The sequence below is a fragment of the Tinamus guttatus genome, unplaced genomic scaffold (assembly GCF_059628265.1).
Source record: "Tinamus guttatus ecotype Peru unplaced genomic scaffold, ASM5962826v1 Tinamus_guttatus_pri_ptg000155l, whole genome shotgun sequence".
Classification (NCBI taxonomy): Eukaryota; Metazoa; Chordata; class Aves; order Tinamiformes; family Tinamidae; genus Tinamus; species Tinamus guttatus.
In genome coordinates this window covers 7,553,455-7,573,627 of record NW_028288689.1, presented here as the reverse complement: position 1 = coordinate 7,573,627, position 20,173 = coordinate 7,553,455, and the positions used below count along the sequence as shown (strand labels likewise).

At 58.8% G+C, this 20,173-nt stretch overlaps 1 protein-coding gene across 1 annotated transcript; it reads right to left on the bottom strand.

Annotated features, from left to right (window-relative positions):
• Positions 1-765: 765 nt before the first annotated feature.
• ARAP3 (ArfGAP with RhoGAP domain, ankyrin repeat and PH domain 3) lies at positions 766-20,173 on the bottom strand. The gene is made up of 33 exons (XM_088522652.1): positions 19,031-20,173; positions 18,313-18,374; positions 17,924-17,997; positions 17,767-17,837; positions 12,561-12,830; positions 12,226-12,295; positions 11,333-11,453; positions 10,919-11,106; positions 9,979-10,085; positions 9,667-9,866; positions 9,343-9,428; positions 8,992-9,174; positions 8,591-8,750; positions 8,228-8,350; positions 8,005-8,158; positions 7,724-7,826; positions 7,419-7,617; positions 7,253-7,316; positions 6,789-6,952; positions 6,418-6,630; positions 6,151-6,256; positions 5,508-5,655; positions 5,243-5,311; positions 4,852-4,926; positions 4,583-4,697; positions 4,289-4,417; positions 3,984-4,117; positions 3,713-3,795; positions 3,388-3,423; positions 2,664-2,727; positions 2,432-2,569; positions 2,033-2,071; positions 766-1,525 (listed from the first exon to the last, which is right to left on the bottom strand). Exons 1-33 carry the CDS (start codon positions 20,119-20,121, stop codon positions 899-901), a joined length of 5,466 nt encoding a protein of 1,821 aa, XP_088378778.1. The 5' UTR covers positions 20,122-20,173; the 3' UTR covers positions 766-898.

Below are 20,173 nucleotides of genomic sequence, written 5' to 3'. Positions count from 1 at the left end.
TGCCACCCTGCCCCTGCCTCCCACAGCTGGGCCTGGCACCACCCGGCTCCCTGCCTGCGGGCCTGCGGCTGTCCTCACTGCTCGCCCTGCATTGACCAAGCCCTCTGGTGTACAAATAAACCTTTATTTACCTCGGGTAATGGAAGAAACTGGTATAAATACGCCAGCTGAGCAGGCACTGTCCTCCATCGCCAGGACTATGTGCTGGGCGCGCATGGGCCTGGCTCCTTACAGACCCCCATCCCACTGCTTTGCCATGGTAAGTGCAAGAAGGGATGGGGGGGGATAGCTCGGGTGCCTCTGTCCTGCCCAAGAGTGCAGTGCTGGGGACAGGATGTTGGGCAAAGCTGAGACGTGTCTCGGAGGACCCATGTGGGGAGGTTGAGCCCTTGCGTGCTCAGCACCCGTTGCCGTTGTGCTGCACAGGTAGGCACCTCACGCTTCCCGGGCTGGCACTGTGCCCGGCAGCCGAAACTTGCAGACCTCATGTTTCTGCTTTTATTTCCCCTTTTACATGCTTCCTTTAGCGCTGGGCCTGGGCCCTGCGTGCCTGGCCACCCAGCATGGATGTGCCCCCCGCGCCAGAGGCACATGGCAGAGTCCCTGGCCTGTGTCCTGCTGGGCCGGCGTGGCGGTGTTGGCTTGGCCCAGTGCCACGGCTCAGCCTCGGCTGGCACCCCGCAGCACGCCATCCCAGCGGTGGGTGTCCTGGTCCCCCAGGGCCAGCCTTACCTCGGCTCCCAGTCTGGCTCTGCGCTTAGGCCAGGAGGAGGGACAACATAGGTGCCTCGATGTGGGATCGCTTGGTACCCAGCGCCCTTGCCCAGGTACCTGCCGCGTGACGTGACTTGTCCCCTTGCCACTCCAGGTCACGTGGCCACCCATTTGGCATGGCAGGTCATGTTACCTGCTGGCCTGGCCCTGGCCCCGGTCCCGGCCCCGGTCCTGCTCCTAGTTCTGATCCTGGGGCCTGGCTTTCGTTCTTCTTGAGGATGATGCTGCTGAGCTCCTGGATCAGTTTGTTGTTGATGGGTGAGGAAGGCTGAATGTTTCTCTTCTTAGGAATTTCCAGGGATGTCTCTGTGCTGGGACCGGGATTGCTCTGTTGTATGGGCACCTGGCCCTGGTCCGCAGCTAGTGCTAGAGAAGGTTCCAGGTTCCTCTCAAGAGAGGCTGTTTTGGTGGGTCTGAGCACAGTGGACCCTCTGTGGGCTGGGCTTTTGTCACACTCGAGGTTCAAGCCCCTTTCCAGGGACAGGGCTTTGGTGACAACAGGACCTGAGACCCTCTGGGCTGGGTTGGTGGGCATTGAAGAGCGCAGTGCTGGAGTCGGGGACTGCTCAGAGACTGGGGATGGCTTCCTGGACCTGGCCACGGAGGGGATAGATGACAGGCCTGCCAGCAGTTCATGGTCCAGCTCCAGTGAGCCCAGCTCGGAGAAGTTGCCCACTTCCTCATAGACAGGTTCTGTGTCCATCTCCTTTTCCTGCTGCTCCTCCAGAGAGTCCTGGTGCATCTTCATGGGCTGGAGGAAAATAGCATGGCTGGGCTGAGGGGCTGGCCCAGGAAAATCCAGGTGCTCCCTGCTTATGGGGGCTCCCCAAAAACCTGCTGGGCCTTGTCCCCTTGCCATCAGGTTGACCTCTCCGAAGTGAAAAGGAAAGCAGGACCCATACAGCGCCCACAGCCATTCAAGACAAGGACAGGAACACCAGGCGGCCCTTGGAGAAAACCGGGTGGAGAGGAGGAGAAAAACCTGCTCCATCGCATCTCTCTTGCCCAGCCCCTCTGGGCAGTGCAAGGCCCAAAAGGGGCAGTGGAAGAAGCTGGGCTGGTCCTTGGTGGTCTTGGCTATGCACATGAGCACCATGTGGGGAGTCACATGTGGGGCACGTGGGGCAATAGCCACCCCAGTGTGCAGGATGGCCTGGGTGCCTACATGAGCACGGGCAGGATGCTGCAGACAGTCCTTGCCCTTAGGAGCTACAGAGCAAAGCCTACATAAAAGCACTTCACACATGCAGATACTTACAAAGAACATGGACAAAGTCCTTCGCGTGTGCAGGCGGCGCTAGAAACAGAGGAGACAGGCAGAGATAAGCACCTGGTAGCACATAGCAGGGTCAGGGCAGCAGGAAAACCTGCCTCTGTAGGCACAGGAGGGGCAGCAGCACGGGCTTCGCTCAGAGCACAGCCCCGGCACGCTGGCACACAGTCCTTCCCGGCACCCAGGGCACCAAAGCAGCCCTACATGCGCCCTGCATGCAGGGGCATCAGGCGTGGGCACACAAACACAGCACATGGCACGCACACAGTGCTGGGTGCGCACACACGCAACCAAAGCACACGCTTGGCCCTTGGCGGCACCACAGCCCTCCTCAAACTGGTCTTGTTGTGGGTGAAGGAACAGGGGCAGCTGCCATGGCCTTACCAAGGTCTGGTTGGCAGAGAGCATGGTGGCGTCGGTGCTGTCCCCATGCAGGGGCACCAGTGGCATCGTGCCGAACTTCTGCTTGGCAAGGTCGGACGAGGAACGCCGGCGCATGATCACGGGGCGCAGGTCATCGTGCTGTGCACAAGGACGAGGAGTGTCACACCAGACTGCCCTGCCAGCCCCCAGCCTGTCCCAGCCCAGCTAGGTGGCATGGCCAGTCTTCACCCACCTGAGCCTTGAGGATGCTGGTGGTCCAGTCCCACAGCTCAGCCTGCCCCGAGCACACCAGGTACCTGCAAAGGGCTCAGCTGAGAGGATGCCAGGGCTAGCAGAAGCCAGGTCACCTTGTCACTTTGCCTGTGAGCCTGGGACTTCCCCCTACAACCAGGTCCCTAGTGGGAAATCCCCAGGACTGGGATCAGGAGTGGCCCTCTGTCTGACCAAATCACTGCTTCAGTGAGAGACAGGAGCTTGCCCAGTCTTTAACTGGGCAGCTCAACTTGGTTGTCCAGTGTCACGGGCAGGCAAAGTGTTCAGCCAGTGGTGGCACTAAGGACCCGGTGCTGGGCTCTGCACAGCATCAGCAGGGGCAGGGAGACAGGGATGGGATCAGCAGGATACACGGAGATAGGGCAGGCAGGGAACACTCTCCCTATGGTGACAGAGTGCACAACTTGCTCCCTTAGCCAGGGCTGCCACAGCTCCAAACCCCTCTCCGGCTGCCCATCCAGCTCATGGCACTGATCGTCCCCCAAAGCCCCCATCCAGTGCCACCTCTGCAACCCCACAACTCTGCCCCTAGTGTCCAAGCTAGGCTCTAATTCCACCTGTCCCGGGGACCCTCTTGTGTCCCAGGGACATGATAAACCTGTTTGTCCTGGCCCCATTAGAACTGGGGACAGAATCCATTTTGCTGCCCTCCCAGCCCCAGGGTGGCAGGGGCAGACACTTACAGCTGCTGCTTGTCCAGGGTCAGAGTGAAACCCCACCTAAAGAAGGAAGACACAGGTTGTGGGGCAGCACCGCCAAAAGTCACATGTGGTTGTGGGCTCAAGACTAGTGGGCTGGAGGGACCAGGATGGCCTGTGGTGTCCAGGCCCAGGATGGCTTTGGGCCCTGCTTGGGATGGGGACATTCCCAGTGTCCAGGTGCTGTGGTACATAGACTGAGGGCTGTGGCTGACTGGGGTAGGAGGCTGTGCCGGCTCCAGCACCCCGGGAGGGGAGAGGGTGTAAGGATGCATTCTCCAAGGGCATGTCCAGTGAAGATCCAACTTACTGGCCTGGAGGCTTCAGCTTCTTCCGAATGCCCATGTAAACCTTGGCTGCGTCCAGGGGCCACTCTCGCTCAGGCTTGGCGCTCTGGGGAATGAGAGCCAGAGGGTTTTACAGCCCAGCTTGGGACCAGAGTCCTCCCGTCTGCTCGCCCTGCTAGGAGGAGGATCCCACACAGGTGAGGCAATGCCATCGCTTGTCCCTGCAACTGCAGGGACATCCCAGTTCTCCTCCCGTGCATGGACAGATCTGGCCCTGCTGTGTCCCCCAGGTACCCTCTTCTCCTTGAGCAGCAGCAGCTTCCGCTCCCGGATGACGAAGTAACGCTCCTGAAACTTGTTTCCCAGCAGCTTGGGGGGCTCCTCGCGGCATTTCAGCAGCCCGCACTTGGGGGTCTCGCGCTTGGCACCTGCATAGGGGAGGAGATATGGCATCAGTGTGGCCTCAGGGACATATGAGGGTGCATCAGGAGGTATCATGAGGTGTCCCTTCTGCGGGCAAGGCTGTGTCCATGAGGGTCTCAGGGATACGCTGGGCAGAGAGCTGGGACCCTCTGGTGCACCAGAATGTGTTGCCTTACCTGTGAAGAGACAGCTGCCCTCGCCGATGGGGACCTTCCTCACCAGCAGGTAGGCACTGCTGGGCTCTGGGAGCTTGCACCACTGCAAGGCCTGCTCCAGTACCTTCTCCTTGGGGTGCAGGGGCCGCTCTGTGGAGGCAGGGATGCCCTCATCACCGTGCCTCGTCCCCTGTGCCAGCCTCCATTCCCCCTGCTCTCTACCTGAGGGCAAACTGCCCCCCGTATCCCGTCTCCCTCCTTGCCAGTCCAGCCATGCTACGAGCACCCTCTTCCCACCATCCCCATGATGCTCACCCAGCTCCCCATTCTCCAGGGCTTCAAAGGTCAGCCAGATATCCAGGCTGGCTGCCACGTTGCGCATCTCCAGCACCTGGTTGGTGAGCTCCTCTGCTGTCATCGTGGGGGACACCTGGGGCCGGACACACAGGGAGCTGTGGTGGGGTGGTGGTGGGACAGGTCTCCTTGCCAGTGGGCATAGGGCCGGGCCCACCAGGGACAAGCAGAGCTGAGGAGTCTGTGCCTTCTCCTCCCTTCCTCCAACAGGACCCTTCCTTGGGACTCACCTTCAGCGTGACGCAGCAGTCAGGCAGCTTCTGCTCCAGGTAAACCTCGATGATGAGGTCTCCTGCCTGTGAGAGCTGTGGGGAAAGAGCAGGTGGCGCTGGGTATCATGCTGGTTTTAGTCTGGTATTCCTGACCAAGGGCTGAAAAGGGTATCTCAGAGAGCAGGGGGCTGCTTCTCCTTTGGGCATGAGGCTTACGGGGATGAGTGAAGGGGAGACAAAGTGGAGGGGGCCCTTCCCCTAATATTTGGGCAAGTTGCAGGGAGGTGTAGAAGAAGAGAGGGGACCCAGAGTGGAGGGTCTGGTAAGCAGAGTTGCCCCCATCCCCCAAACAGTCCTACAAGCCCATAGTGCCCAGCATGGCAGAGGCCATCAAGTGGATCTCCAGTACCTGGGTGTCCTTCCAGGTGGTGATCAGACTGTTCTCCAGATCCATCTGGGATACCTGGTCCTCATCAATCTATTGGAGGAAGGGCACAGGGTGAGCAGCATGAGAGGGGAGGCATGGATTTAAGGGGAAGGGGGATATGTACTAAGGAACGTGGGGCCAAGAAAGAGGGATGTGGGGGAGGAATGGGACTGCAGAGGAGGATGCAGAGGAAGGCACATGGGACAAGTGTGGAATGGGGCTGGCACGACCGCTACAGGGAGCTTACGTTAAAGATGCTGACATAGTTGTCGATGAGGTCTTCCATCACCTTGACCTCGTGCTCCCCTTTGCCATCAGTCTGGAAGAGGCTGGGCGCAAAGAGCAGTGACAGGTTCTTGGTGCTCATCTGGTTGAGGTCGGCGCATTTCTGCACTCTGGGGCAAGGGGACATGGGCACGAGGTGCCAGCATGAGTGACTCTTTTCCATCGCTTACAAACTCACCTAAAAAGTCACTCCGTATTCCCCCAAATTGCCAAGCATGCAAACTTCATGCCAGGTAGTTCCTGTTTGCAGGACTTCCAGTTGCTGTCGAACCAGACAACAGCCCCATATCGTGCTCTTAATTGCAGATAGAGGTCTATTTCTTTTTCCCCTTCCGGGACAAGGCTGCATTTAACATCCTGCAAGGGGGTATTGCCCAGTCCCCAACCTCCTCTCTCCCTGCTGGAAGGCAATTTTGGGAATGTTTCTACCTTTGTCCCTAGAGCAGCACTCTGCAGCACATGCCAGCATCAGGTCCAGGAGCTGGCGAGCAGACGATGGGAGCCAGGTTTCTGGCTAGTGGGGACACCCAAACCTGCTGCATGGCCTTGGGGACCCCAGGTGGACCAAGAGACCTAACGGGGAGGTGGCTGAGGGGCACACGCACCGGTAGAGATGCCCGATCAGCGCAGCCAGGGTCTTGTGGTTGAGGCGAGGCAGGCGATGAATGAGCTCCTTGTACCGCTCCAGGCGCTGGGGCTTGGAGGAGATTGCTGGTAGGAGGAAACCAAGCCAAGGAAAATCATGAATCCAGGCAAACCAAGAGCCAGCATGGCACTGGGACTAGCACTGAGACCCCATTTTGAGGACACCATCTCCCGTGTCCGCAGCAGGCAGCACAGTGTGGAGAAGGGGTTGGGGTGAAGGAGGCTACCTGCAGCCTCCTTCCACTGTGGGTGCAGCTCCAGGGTGAAGACAGGATCCTCAAGCTCTCGGAAGAACCTCTTCAGCACATCCGTGACGTCCTCAATGAAGTTGTCGCTGATGCGCAGTTTGACATTGCGCGCATCCCGCCGAAACTCCTCCATTAGTACCTTGATCCGGGACTTGGCTCCATTCTTGCGGTAAATCCCCTCGTGCCGTAGTCCTGGGGAATGGATGTGAAGTCACAGGGTCCTGCTCAGAGGTTCCCACTTGTACTGCAGCTTAGACAACAGCTCCCCGCTGCTCAGAGCCATCAACCATGCTGCACATGCCCCTGCCTGGGGCCAGCGGCCTTGCCCACGGGCAAGCCATGGCGCTCACCGTACTGCGTGATGAAGGCGATGCAGCTGTCCACGATGATGGGGATGTCCCCGCGGCTCAGCTGCTGGTCCCGCAGCGCGTTGCCCCGGCCGCCCGCCGACGCCTGGATGTCTGTGTACCATGCGGCCGAGTCTGCCTGCGACAGGCCCTGCAGGTAAAACGTCCTGACAACGACAAGGGCAGAGAACAGGGAATGAGGGATGCCGTGGTGGGATACCACTGTCTTCCCTGCACGCACAGCCCGGCACCAGGGGCACCGCACACCAGTGAGAGAGCCCCGGGTAAGCAGGGCTGGCCCCAGTCCTATGCCCCAGCAGCGTCTCCACTGCTCATCTGGGATCAGTGCCTGCCCACGCACAGGTGCCCTCACCCCGGGCAGCCTGCTGAGCTTGCCTGGCCTGCTGGGACACATTCCCCATCCCTGCTGGAGCCAGGGGTGTGATACTGCCCCTCACAAGGCTCACCTCCCCATCTCCACCAGGATCAGCAGCTCCTTCTTCTCCGGTGTTTCCGTCGGGGGGACCATACCTGTGTCGGGGCGAGGGGCAGAGAGGTCAGGCACCAGGGGCTCCTGTTGCACCATGCCCGCCCGCAGCAGCCGAGCAGCGTCCCCACTCTTGCCGCACTCACTGAGCTCCTGCAGCCGCCGCAGGTTGATGCTGTCTTCAGCCCCATCGTCCTCGGTGGGGCAGATGAAGAGGTGGGCCTTCTGCAGGATGAAGAAGGCCTGCTGCCACTGCTCGGGGTTGAGCATGCACTTGTAGCGCAGCTGGCCCACACGCTGGAACTCGTAGCCCAGGAGGCAGTGACAGCTCACTGGCGTGAACCACTGGGCAGCAATGGAAGAGAAGAGCCTGGTAAGGACAGGGCCCAGCTGCGGGGACACTTTGGGGGGAGACGGCAGTGCCGGGTGCCCGAGGATGGGGCGGGCTCACCTTGCCGATGGCGCTGGCCCAGGCCTGCAACGTGTCAGGCCCGTCGAGCCCCAGCTGCTGCACTCTGTCCCCAGTAAGGAAGAGCTCGAGGGTGTAGCGAAACCTGTGGAGACGGAGCCAGCCCGATGCGGCAGCCCTGCACACCCCGAGCCTTCGCCCAGACCCCCTACCCCATTGCACTGAGCCCCCAGGGAGGGGGCAATACCCCTCCTTGCCCTCCCCATGCCCCTAGTGGAGACCCTGGGGGAGGTGGCAGGGACAGGGGACAAGGCTGGGGGTACCTTTCTGCAGAGCCAGGGCTGGGGAGTGCGTCGGCCCTGCTCACCCCCAGGGACAGCAGGTCCCTGCTCTCGATGTGGCCCAGGGGCTCGGTGCACTTGTCGGTCTCGTAGAAGAGCAGGGCCTTCTCCAGGGAGCACCAGGCGCGCTGGAAGTCTGCGGGAGCGAGCGGTGAGCAGTGCAGGCCGAGCGCCCCGCGCGCGCTCGCCCGTGCGCCCCGCTTACCCTCCCTGCTCTTCTTGGCGCCCGGGGGCCGGTGCAGGGCCGGGGTGCGGTGCAGGTAGCCGCTGTGCGTCGCCGGCTGCGTGATCTCATTGTAGACACCCTCCGGGCCCGCCTCTGGGGCGCCTGTGGGGCACGGAGTGGAACATAAGGGAGCAGCCCCAGCCTTGCAGCATAAGCCCAAGGTGGCGATGGGGTGGGTCACAGAAAGGGGGCACCAGTGCCCGGCCACCCTACCCCATCCCAAGGTCACACTGAGTCTGCTGCCCCGCTCTTGTAGGCTTGGGACATGCTGTTGAGGCCACGAGCTGTGACAAAGCAGAAGCTCCCCCATGACACACTGCAGGGCTTGAGTGTCCCCGTTACCTGAGTGGTTCCTGGGCCTTTTGCTCTCCAGGCCCCAGAGGTCAGTGCTTGGGGACACCTCGCAGATGCCAGCGTCAGCTGCCAGCCCAGCCTCCGCAGACGAGAAGAACTGCAGGACGGTCTTGAGCAGGCCCGGCCCTGCCACCGCAGCGCACAGTGCCTGGGGAGAGACACGCACCCATAGTGACCATGTCCCAGATGGCAGGATCCTCCCCAACCCCTACCAAGGGTGCTCAAAGACAGGAGCACCATCTCCCACCCTTTCCCACTGCTCAGCAGGGTGGCCCAGGGACGAGGGTGGGCACAGGGAGCCAGGCAGGAGCTCCTGGTGTCTCAGATCCAGAGCTCTGGGGTCATTTCCACCACCCCAACATGCTACATGCACCCCAAAGTGTCCTTACCTGCAGCACATCATCCTGGGTGGTGAAGTGGGGATGGGGCAGGCGGTACCGCCCGTCCCGGTACTTGTGGGAGATGAAGTCCCGTCTCTGCTCAGCGCTCGCGTCCAGGCAGAGGGCCTCGGCGGCGGGCAGGCGTGCGGCCCAGAACCGGTTGGCTCTGTCGTTACCCAGCACGATAAAGAGCTGCAGGGAAGTGCTGTCATGGGGAGCGCCAGGCCCAGCTAGGGGCAGCAGGACGCTTGGCATCCTCTCATCCCCACATCCCCACATCCCCGGTGAGGCTGCATGGCTGCTACCCCACCAGGGAAAGCAGCCTGACCCCTGGGATGCCACTGTCCTGAGTGTCTCTACCTGTACAATCTCATTGGACCAGACGCTGGTGTCAAGCTTCAGACTTTGCACCTTGGAAATATTGGAGCCCAGGCTGCGGTGCTGCCCTGTGGGGAGCAAGCGTGTGAGCATCCAGTGACCTCGCCAGGGCAACTGGCACCAAAGTCAAACCCATACCCAGAACAGCACCTGCCCGCCCGTCAGACCCAGCCTTCATGTGCCACTTGGCTGGACACAGTCCTCCTTCTCATACCCTTCTGGCTCACTCTGTAGATGCCAGCTTGCCCCCACCGTGTACCCACTTGCCCCTGTAGACCCTGGTGCCCTGCAGGGAGCTGCACTAGCCTGCGCACTGCTTGCAGATGACCACACACAGGTTGATGGATGCCCAGTCGGGATTTGGAGCCCGGCAGTCTGCACAGTGTTTATTGGCTTTGTTGGACCAGATCTTTTCCGCCACCTCGTAGTCGTAGAGCGTCTCGGCGATGGCTTCCTGCAGGGCCTCCATCCACTCGCGCTTCTCCCGCTCTGACTCTGCCATGAAGCTGCGAGCACAAGGACAGCTGAACACTCGTGGGCCTGGAGACCCCAGTCCTGGAGCCTGTGGCCCATATGCTCCCACCGCCTCGTTTTGTCTCTCCCCGATGCCTGGGTTACCTGAATATTTTGAGGGGGGTGATGAGCTCGAAGCTGCGGTTCTTGGCCTCCCGGATAGTGGCACCTCGCATCTCGATCAGGCAGATGCCGATGCCCATTTTAAAGAACTGCAATTCAGAGCGACACTGGTGAGAGGCTGTGCGGGTGATGCCACCTCACTTGTGCTGGGCCAGGGTCAGTGGTGGCCATAGGACCCTGGCCATGCCTGCGATGCCAGGCCTGGAGCCAGGTAGCTGTGCCTAGTACTGCCCAGCTCTGCATCCCTGGGGCTGGGTAATGCCCTGCTCTGTCAAGACCAACCAGACTGGGATATGGCCACATCTCTCAGTGGTCCATGTGGGCTGACACAGAGCCTCTTGCAAATGTTAAACCCAAAAATGAAAGGCAAATTCTGCCTGGAGCCTCTGAAACCCAGCCTTTCAAATCCCTCTGTTTCAGTAGCCCACAACAGATTGAGTCAAGCTCTAATAAAACAAGCATTGGCTTGAGCAAAATCCACAGATGCTCAACGCCTGCTTATTTTGAGCCAGGCAAACTGGAAATGGGATGACCAGACAAACAGGGGTGGTGAGAACTTTCAGCAGAAGGAGGCGAAGCTTTCCAAGGAGGGTATTGCAGCAGGTATGTTTGCCGTTAAATTACTGGGGGGTTTGCTCGGAGGTGGAGATCCTGGCATCAACCATGTTTCCAAGCCCACATCTCACTGTAGATGCCCTGTTTGACTCTGCACGTGGGGAAGGGATGAAGCACCTCAAGCTTTCCAGTTATCTATTCCATCCTTCCTCTCCAGTGTCCATACAGCCTCATTGGCACTAGGCCTTGCTAAGCTCTCTCTATCCCTCTGCTCCTTTCTACTCCATCTGCTCACAGCACAACCCTTGGTGCCAGCAGCGTTTCTGGGACCTGCTTTGACTGCTCAGTGCAGTGCATTGCCACAAACCTGCTCGCTCTTGTACAGCCACATCTCAGGTAGGCTCAGGGCTGCAAACACCTTGGCCTTCTGCCCCTTCAGCTCCAGGGTGCCCGACTTCTGGCAGTGAGCAGTGTTGGCGGGCCGGGGCCGGGTGCCCACCGAGCGCTGGTCCACTACCTTCTTCTGCAGAGTGGAGCACCACTCGTTCCTCTGGGCTGTGCAGAGTGGAGAGGTGTCAGCAAGTGGCTCAACCCCTGCCCACCCGCCCGGCCATGGAGCAAAATGTCCATCGGGGTGGCAGGGCAGAAGACCCCGACCATTCATAGGGGTATGGAAGGGGTGGGAGCGGCTCCGGCGAGGCCCTCACTGTAGGAGGGAGGCAGGAAGGGCTCCTCAAGGACCAAGGTTTCCTCAAGGGCCCCTGTTTGGGTTTTTTCTTACCCTCATTTTCAGCACGGAAGACAAAGATCCGGTGGCTGGTGACGACTTGGAACTTGTTGTCTTTGGTGGGGCGAGCCATCTCGATGACAGACAGTGGGATCACCCCTTTGGGGTAGGGCTCCTGCAACAAGACCCAGGCTGGGTTACCCCTTTGCCCTTCCTGCAGGCACCTCTGCAGCCTACGTTACAGCACAGCTCTATTCCAGCTACTCCAGGACCCACTTTACAGGCACGCTGGCATCAAAACTGCGGGGCAGAGGAGGGAAGGGGCCATGGCAGGGCTTCGCGTGAGCCTCCTGCAATAGCAGCTGCTCTGGGGCCATGTGCTGAGTGCCATGGGCACAGGGCGAGCCCAGCTGGCTGCGCTGTGGGGCTGGAGCGGTAGCACTCACCATCCCTGCCAGCTCCCTACAGCAACCGGGTCAGAGCTGCACGGAAACACCAAGGAAGGCTGAGAGGATGTGAGACAGGAAAGAGCTGTTCACTCATCCCACGCACCTAATTTGCCGTGTCAGCACCCACAGTTAGAAAACTTGCCCAGTCTAGCACGTCATCTACATCTCCCGCATCCTTGGCTCAGTGCTGCCCTTACTCTGTGGCATGGGGGCTACCAATCCATCCTATAGGCAGGGCCTAAAAATTTGAGTTGAGAGAGGCCTGAGGCAAAGCCCCTTTATGGCTTTCCCCAGGGCTTCTGGCATGGAGAGACCACCCTCACCACTTCCCCCTGAGGATGGATCTGTGGGATGGGGCTATTCCCTGAGCTGCCCAGAGAATGGTCCCTCCAGCACGGCCATGGTAGACTTCTTACAGGAGAGGAACCAGGGGATGCGGAGGGGAGATGGCAAGGCACCCCAATTAAGTGGGACAGGGCAGACCCTGACCCTTCTCACCTTCTCACTGCTGAAGTACATCAGGTTCTTCCCATCAAAGCGGACATAGCGCCTCTGGAAGACGTAGTTCCTATTGGGATGGCAGAAGAACAGGGCTGTTGGAAAGCACATGGTGCCTCCTAGACCCCACACCTGCACACACACATCGGGGCAGGGACACTTGCAGAATTGAGACTGTGGTAGGTGGAGACCAATAGTACTCGTATGTCTGTGGATATCTCTGAGGGGTTATGGGACTTGCTGACCAGTCCAACCACATCACCAGCTGTGACCAAAGGGGTTTTACATTATGGGGGCCTGGCTGCCCTGTCATCACCCTGCAGGTGGGCACATACCCCTGTGGGGAGAGCTTGTCCAGCCAGCCTCTGAGCATGGTGGGCCGAGGCTCGGAGAGGGAGGTGTAGCTCGCATAGGGGGAGATGGTCAGGTCATCCAGGACCTCATCTGGGTACAAGTGGGACGGCAGGCTGAACTGGGTGCCCTCAGCCTGTGGTGCCTCCACGGTGGAGTAGCCCTCGGTGTCATTCTGGATGATGCGGTTGATGAGCCTGCTTCGTGTCTCCTCGTCCTCGCTCTTCCCATCACTGCTGCACTCGCTGCTCGTCCTGCACGAAAAGGGGCGGTGGGAGCTCTGCTGTGTCCCCTTGGCCGCTCAGCAGCCACGCAGGGACTCACAGAGCCTCTGATCACTGCCATCCTCTCAGAAGATGTCCCACACTGCCCCGTCCCCACCCTGGTTTGCTCAGGACACCCAACAACTTGAGTCTTTATGAGCAGAGCGGGATCAGTACTCATGAGCCCTGTGGCCACCAGCAGCTCCAGGCTTAGACAGCCCCATATCAAGGCAGGAGACCCAGAGGCATGATGCCCAAAAATAGTCCCCCAGCTTGGGGGGGGGGACTCGTCCTGGGTGATGCCACACGGGCCACCACACACCTTCAAACCCCAGGCCTCTGCCTTCACCTCAACACACCACGGCCAGCAAAACGAAGTCATGTACCACCAATATTACACGTTGCACACGCTGCTCTACAGCCATCCCTGCTCCCTCCCTGTCAGAGGGCTTCGTCCTGGCCTCTCTCCTCCTCCCTGCTGGCTCTCAGGACACGGCGAGCAGCCCCCGGCCTCACTCCCCCATGCCCCAGAATGGGGCTCCAGGTCTCCAAAGGGACTGGGATGGACAAAGGGACGGGCAGGTGGAGCTCCTGCATCAGTGTCATTTTCTCGGAAAACTATGCTAAAAATTCAAGCCAGACCCGGTGAGACTATCCAACCATAACAATGAAAGGAAATTATAAAAATAAACTGCTAAGCCTGCCCTTTCCCCTCACATAGACTTTTTTTTTTTTTCCCCCCCAAAAAGGAAATGTTTTGGAGAATGCCTGAAAGTCCAGGAGCTCACAGGGGAGCTGCCCAGGTGCTGTGGTGACGGGCAGGAAGACATTCATGACAGTTTCTGCAGTCAGTAGCCAAGACCACTGGGACAGCACTCGTGATGCTGATCTACTTGTGACTGATTCTGGCCTCAGTCCCAGGACAAAGGAAAAGCTCCAAGAAGAGCAAGGAGGGTGGTCAAAGCTCTGGAATAGTCTCTGTCTGAGGACAACCTGAGTAAACTTGGGCTCCCTGGCCTCAGAAAGAGGTGACTGATAGGAAAGAGGTTACTGAAGTCATGAGTGGCATGGGAGATCCTGCTGGTCACCCTCACTTCAGTTACGGGAATTAGGAGCCATGGGGCAAAGCCAGCAGGAGCAATGTAGAAAAAACACATGAAAGGAGAAGCTGATGTGTGGGACTCTGCTACGAGATGCTGTAGATGGAGGGGGCTACTAAATATGAGAAGCTATCTCTAGATTACAAGTGCATGGGCTAGAAATACTTGCAGAGCAGGAGAATTATGCTGTACATACCCCCTGCTCTTCAACTCTTCTTTAAGCACCTGTTTTTAAGCTCACATGGGAGCCAGGATACTGCATGAACCCTGGCTTTGACACTTGCTGGTGTCTTGCTGTGTCCTTTTGCAGCCATAAGGCAACAGATGTCTCTGAGCTGTGTGGTAGGGGCAAGACCTGAAGTTTGACTGGGAACATATGACTGAAACCACACAGACTAGTTTTCCATATGTCTCTGTGAGGTGAGATACTGTTGTCGTGGCCTAGGGCCAGAATCAAGAAATCACCAGATCTGTAAATCTTGGGACGACTTGAGGGACAGGGCTCAGAGACTGCGAGCATTGGGGACTGACAGCAGAGGAAGGGCAATGACAACCCCAGCCATCACTAACGGAAATGCTGAACAGAAAGTGAGGAGATCAAGACTTGGAAGAGGGACCCGACCTGTCATCCCAGGGAAGCACTTGGCATGCGAAGGTCACAGAGGTCTGGCTGATGAGTCCCCAGCCAAAGACTTGCTTCTAAAACACCTCTGGTCCTTTGCTGAAGGTGCTGAGATGCCCCCAGGTGCAGCTGCAATGCCAGGAAATCACAACCCCCAGGTATAGGGGCAGATCCAGAGAAGTGGGATAGCATATGGAGCTGAGAAGGTGGGTGGAGGAAGGAAATGACATATTTGGTTCCAGTGTCTGCAAGAAATATGAGAAATGGCCATGAAGAGCTGGGAGTTCCAAAGTACGACCGAAATTGCTCTTTAATTAGTGTAACAGAGCCTTGGCAGGGTAATTTGTCTGGCTGAAATCCCAGTCCAGAGTCCAACTTCCTCAAGATGGACTGGCCAGGGAGATGGAAGGTTGGAGTCCTGTGTATGTCAAAGAGGTAGACATCAATCTTGAGTGGCAGAGTGGAGTGGGAGACAGACCTGCTAAATGGGTCAGGGAAAGAGAAAGGGAAGAAACATCCGCAGCCATGATTTACAGCCACCGAAAAAAATAGTAGACAAGTAGCATCTGGCTGGGACAAGCAAAGCCCATGGCTTGGTAGGAACAAGATCTCTCAGCATACCAGGGACTCTGGGGAGATGGAGCTTATTGGGACAGAGGACTTCCCCCCAGCTCTGCCCTTGAAGACAAGGTCATGGAGGAAGCTGCTACACATTGAGCATCGAGGTCATGAAGGTCCTCTCCTTTTCCAGCTGGTGTTGGGCAGTGAAAATAAATAATGTTAGGGCCCAGCATTTCCCTTGGGCTAGGAGAAGGGAAGAAATTCACTGCAATAGGTACTTGCAGGAGAGCAATACCTGTGGGGATTTGCTTGGGGCAGAGGCAGTCTCAGGTTGCCAGCAATTACGCAGGAGAACTGGTAGAAGACGAAGGCTCCAGGATTGGAAGAAGGGCATAGCATGGTGAAAGGGGGACCAAGGAGTCATGGATAGGTGGAAGTCAAGGACTAAATAACTGACCTGCTTGTGGGGAGCTGGAGGATAAAAGAGAGATAAGAAATAACTGTCAACGATGCTTGAAGTCTCCTTTACTCCAGCGAGAAAAGCACTGGACAACTCTCTCACTGGAGAGCTTGTCCCCTTGAGGTTGGAGCTGCATGCCTGGACCTTGGTCCTTGCACAGGGGCCTCTCTCACACTGTGACCACTGCCCAGCACCGACCATTGACATCACTCAGAGCTCTGAGCCAGGCAGCAATGGCGTCAACATTAAATTACTGCAACAGAGTGAGAGGAGTTATCTAGGTTGAGAAAGCAGATGCCATGCCAAAGGGGTTTGAGGGCCTCTCTGAGGTTTGAGATTAGGAAATATTTCCCTTAATGATCTGTTTGAAGTGTTAAGAGATGCTAATTCTGTCTGCAACGATCTGGTGCTGGGCAGGGTGCCAGGGATGGGGGAACAGGATAAAGAGCTGCCACCACCGGAGCACTGAGGCCAGTCTGGGGGGAAAGCACTGGACCAGCTAGTGAGAAGTGGAAGGATAACAGAGGGCTGGCCAGCCAGATTCGGCAGGACAGGGCAATGGATGGATAGTCAAGGCTTTTCCATCTCTTGTTCAACCCTCTGAGCTCCCAGGCCTACTTAGAGCTCAAGGTGGGAGAAAAAAAGAACTGTAAAGTGCAGCTTCTGACACCCTTACGATGACCACATCCTGTCTCTTCTCTGTGAATCCAGACTGCAGACACTCCGGGGAAGGCTCAGGAGCTGCTGGTAGAGCCACTGGCCAATGCCTCTGCATTGGTATTTGTCCCCATCACTGAGCAAGTGAGTGCCTCCACATGGGGGCACGATTTGGGGTCCCAGCTCCACGAAGGCTGCTGGGTGGGCGCCGCAAGCACTGGGCTGATGCCCAGCCCTGCAAACTGCAGGTTCAGAGGCAGCAAGGCAGATTTCAGAATTTCTGCCTACAAAACTCCTCTTCCCAGGAATCTGCAATTCCCATTCTCATAGACCATGCTGATTTTGATGCCAGGGCTCACCATGACACTGGATCAGGCCATGCTGCTGTGACTCACACCTGGAGCAGGAGAACAGGTGGACTGACCTACGCTGAAGCCTGGAATACAGGGAGAGAAGGACACCCCAGCCTGGCAAGGACACAGGGAGGAGCGAAGGACGCAGAGTTGCAACTTGCCTTCTTCTAAGTAACACAGGAAAAGGAACCCTCCCCTTTCTAAATGGGAAGAGCAGCTTTCCTTCCTCTTTCTCAGATGCTATCAGGAGTCATGGAAAGTACATTTCAAAAGCATTTTAAAGGTGCCTGCACAACATCAGTGGAGGAGAAAAGCAGCTCCTCCTGTCTGCAGGTCCTGGCTGCTCTTTCAGCAGGGAAGGGCTGGCTGCAATGCAAGCAGCTGAAAGACTCTCCGGGCAGGGAAGCCTTAATTCAAAATTTCAACATAGGGACAAAACATCTTCACCTCTGAAGATCAGACTGATCAAATCTGGGCAGAACTCTAAGCTTTGCAGCGATTGTCAGGCCCATGAGGACCCAGTTTATAGTTGGCCAGTGCACAGAAGAAACACAAATGCTCTATTAACATAGCTGCAAAGCTGACCCGGTGCAGTCACACACAAGATGGTGGAGCAGAAAGCTCTGACCTGAGCATGTTGGAGAGGCAGGGATTGGGCATCTCCCTGGAAAGAGCTTGGAGCCTTCCCATTCCTGAGCTGGCTTTGGGGAGTGCTCTGATCCCCAGTGCTCGGCATGCCCCTGTAGGGTTTCCTTGAGTCCCACAGCCAAATCTGGGTCCCACACAGACTATGGATGTCCAGTGCCACCGGGCACTGACCCAGCTCCAGGCTGGCTCTCCTTCCTGACACTCATCGGACAGTGTGCTGCTATGAACAGAGAGTTTGGTGGCACCTGGAGTGTCTGCTGGTGAGCCCTGCCCCACCGAGAGCTGCTGTGGGCACTGCTGCCGCTCCTCTCCGAGCAGGACAGCAGCTCTTCTCCAGAGATGGCTGGTTCAGTCCTTGCCTTGTCCGAATATCTGCTGCAACAGTGTTGGCGAGGCCGCACAGCCCCCTCTCAGGACTTGGACCATCCCCAGATATGTCCCCCACTCACGATCGCAGACCCTGGTGCCCAGCCCGGTCTCAGAACCCCAGAGGAGGGAGGCCCCGAAGCAGAAGGTTGGTGCCTACCTGCACGCTTCTCTCTCCAGCTCCAGCTCTGCCCCTCCATCGTAGCTGTGCCTGGAGGGGGTGCCCACAGCCTGGAGGAGACATCAGTCAAACATCCTCAGCACCCCAGGCCTCCTCATGGCAGGAACCATGGGCAGCCCCGAAGGCCTCATCTCACCTTCTGATCCTGGGCAGGGACCCCGTGTCCCAAGATGGTCTCGCTGTAGGGGCTGACAAACGGCTCCCCGAGGTCTGTGCGCAGAGAAATGGCAGTCAGCGGTGCCCTCTGCAGAGCAGCCACTGCTTGGGACCACAGCAACTAGCTGGGACCACAGAGTCTGTGGAGGGTGACTGAGTCCTGAGCCTGCCTTCATGCTCCCAGGGCACGCCAGCCCTGGATGGGTGGTGGATGCCCCAAACACATGCGAGGCTGGAGCCTGCCTTGCCATGAGGAAGGAGCACAGGGCAGGACATGGGATGGCAGGATGGGATTATGGGATCGTTGTCCCTGCCCTCCCATGGGGACCCGCCACCCAGCGGGGACCCTCACGGCTTGGGGGGTCTCACCTGGCTTGGTGGATGGTCTCTGTGGGATGGGGGGCAGACCTGCGATGGGCCAGCCAGGACTCCTACAAGAGCAGAGATGGGTTATTGCAGCCGTGGCAGCCTGTGCGGAGCCGAGATTAGGGGAGTCTGGCAGGACCTCGGGACAGCTGATGCTTTTTTCCCACTTTGTTTTCCTGTCTGTCTCACATAGCCCAGAGGCCGCGTCCCACGAGGGCTCAGCCCAGCTTTGTCTGCAAGAACGTGCAATATTCCCACCGTGTTCCCAGCACCATCCCTGCCCCCCTTCCCCCCAGAGCGGCTCCAGGCTGTGGCCAGCCGGCTCCAGAGGCCCCCAGGCATTTCCTGCACAGCCCCCTCCGTCCCCTTCAGCCGCTCCCACGCTGGTCTCGGCATGAGCCCTCGTCTGTCTCCACACCTTCCAGGAAGCCTCAGGATGGGGCAGCAGCCTCCCAAAGCCTGGAGGCGCCAGGGCCTCTCAGTCTGTAAGGAGTCCACATTTATCTCCTCACCCCTCTGTGCCCGGTAAGCGAGTGTGGAGAGCAGAGAAAAGAGGCTTTGTCATCATCCGTGGGCCTGGCTAGCACGGGGCCCCCAGGAACCCGACATGGCTATGGACAGCACGGGTGATTCTGCGGGCTCTGCGCAACCCCAGTCTTGCTCTTTGCATCCAACCCTGCCCCTTGCTCGGCTCCCCGGGCAAGGAAAAGCATCTACTTACTCAGGCTTCTCGGCCAGGCAGGTCAGCTCCTGCAGGGATGGACCTGGAGACTCCACGAGAGTCCGGCCCTGGGGACTGTCCTCCCCTCCTGTGTCCACAGTGAATGCCAAAGATGGCTTGAGTCCTTCGTAGATGATGTTGGAAACCATCTCCAGCCTGCCCTGCCCCGAGCCCGGCTGCGGGGACACCCCAGAGGGTGGTGAAAGGTCTCTCCTGCCGGGGGTGGCTGTGGCGGATGAGGAAGGGTCGGATGCGGGACGACTCTCCGGCAAACTCGCTGGGCTGGGCTCGGCCGCGGGGGCCCTGTGGCTGAGCCGGGGTGGCACGGACGGGGCAGGTGACGAGGGCTTTTCTGAGGCTTCCAGGGCTTGTCCGTGATCTGCAGCTGCAGGGAGCCGTTTCTCCTCCCGGGAGCTCTCCCGCACTCCTGACCGGGATGCTCCTATACCCATGGTTGCTCTCGGCTGCTGTGCGGGCCTGGGCTCCGGGCTCTCCAGGTCTGTGGAGCTCTCCCCTGGCACAAAGCCCTCCAGCACCACGAAGGGCCCAGGAGTCCTGTTGCTGTCCGGGCTTTGTGTCAGCACCGTACTCCGCGCTGCCGGCGTGGGCGCCGAGCCCTGCTCTGGCTTGGAGCGATGGAAAACTGTCCGTGGCTTGGGGACCGGCCTGGCGAGGGGTGGAGCAGGATCCTTCTCCAGAGGGGATGCCTGGCCTGGCGCAGCAGCGCGTTGCTGCATCCCACAGATGTCAGCGGCCCCTCCCGGCTCTCCTTTCACGGCCTCGTCGCGTGCGTGTGGGCCGCGGGACACGTCCGGGGCCTCCATCCCCGCAGCAGCTCGAGGACGGGCATCTCCTGTCACGGGTGCCCCCAGGGGCTGCCCAAGCAGCCGTGTCTGATGCACCAAGTTCAGGATCCTTTTGCGGTGCCCAGTGGCGGTGATGCCGATCTGCTGCAAGTCCTCCCCGTCCAGCAAGGTGGCATCTCTGGCCACATGGTAGCCGTGCCGCTTAAAAACATCCCGATACCTCTCCAAGTGGATGGTGGCCAGCCAGTCTGTGATGTCGGTGTCAGGACTGCACTGGAAGCTCATGGCCCTGGGGTGCCTCTGCAGCGGCTGCTCAGCCCATCATCTGAGGATGGAG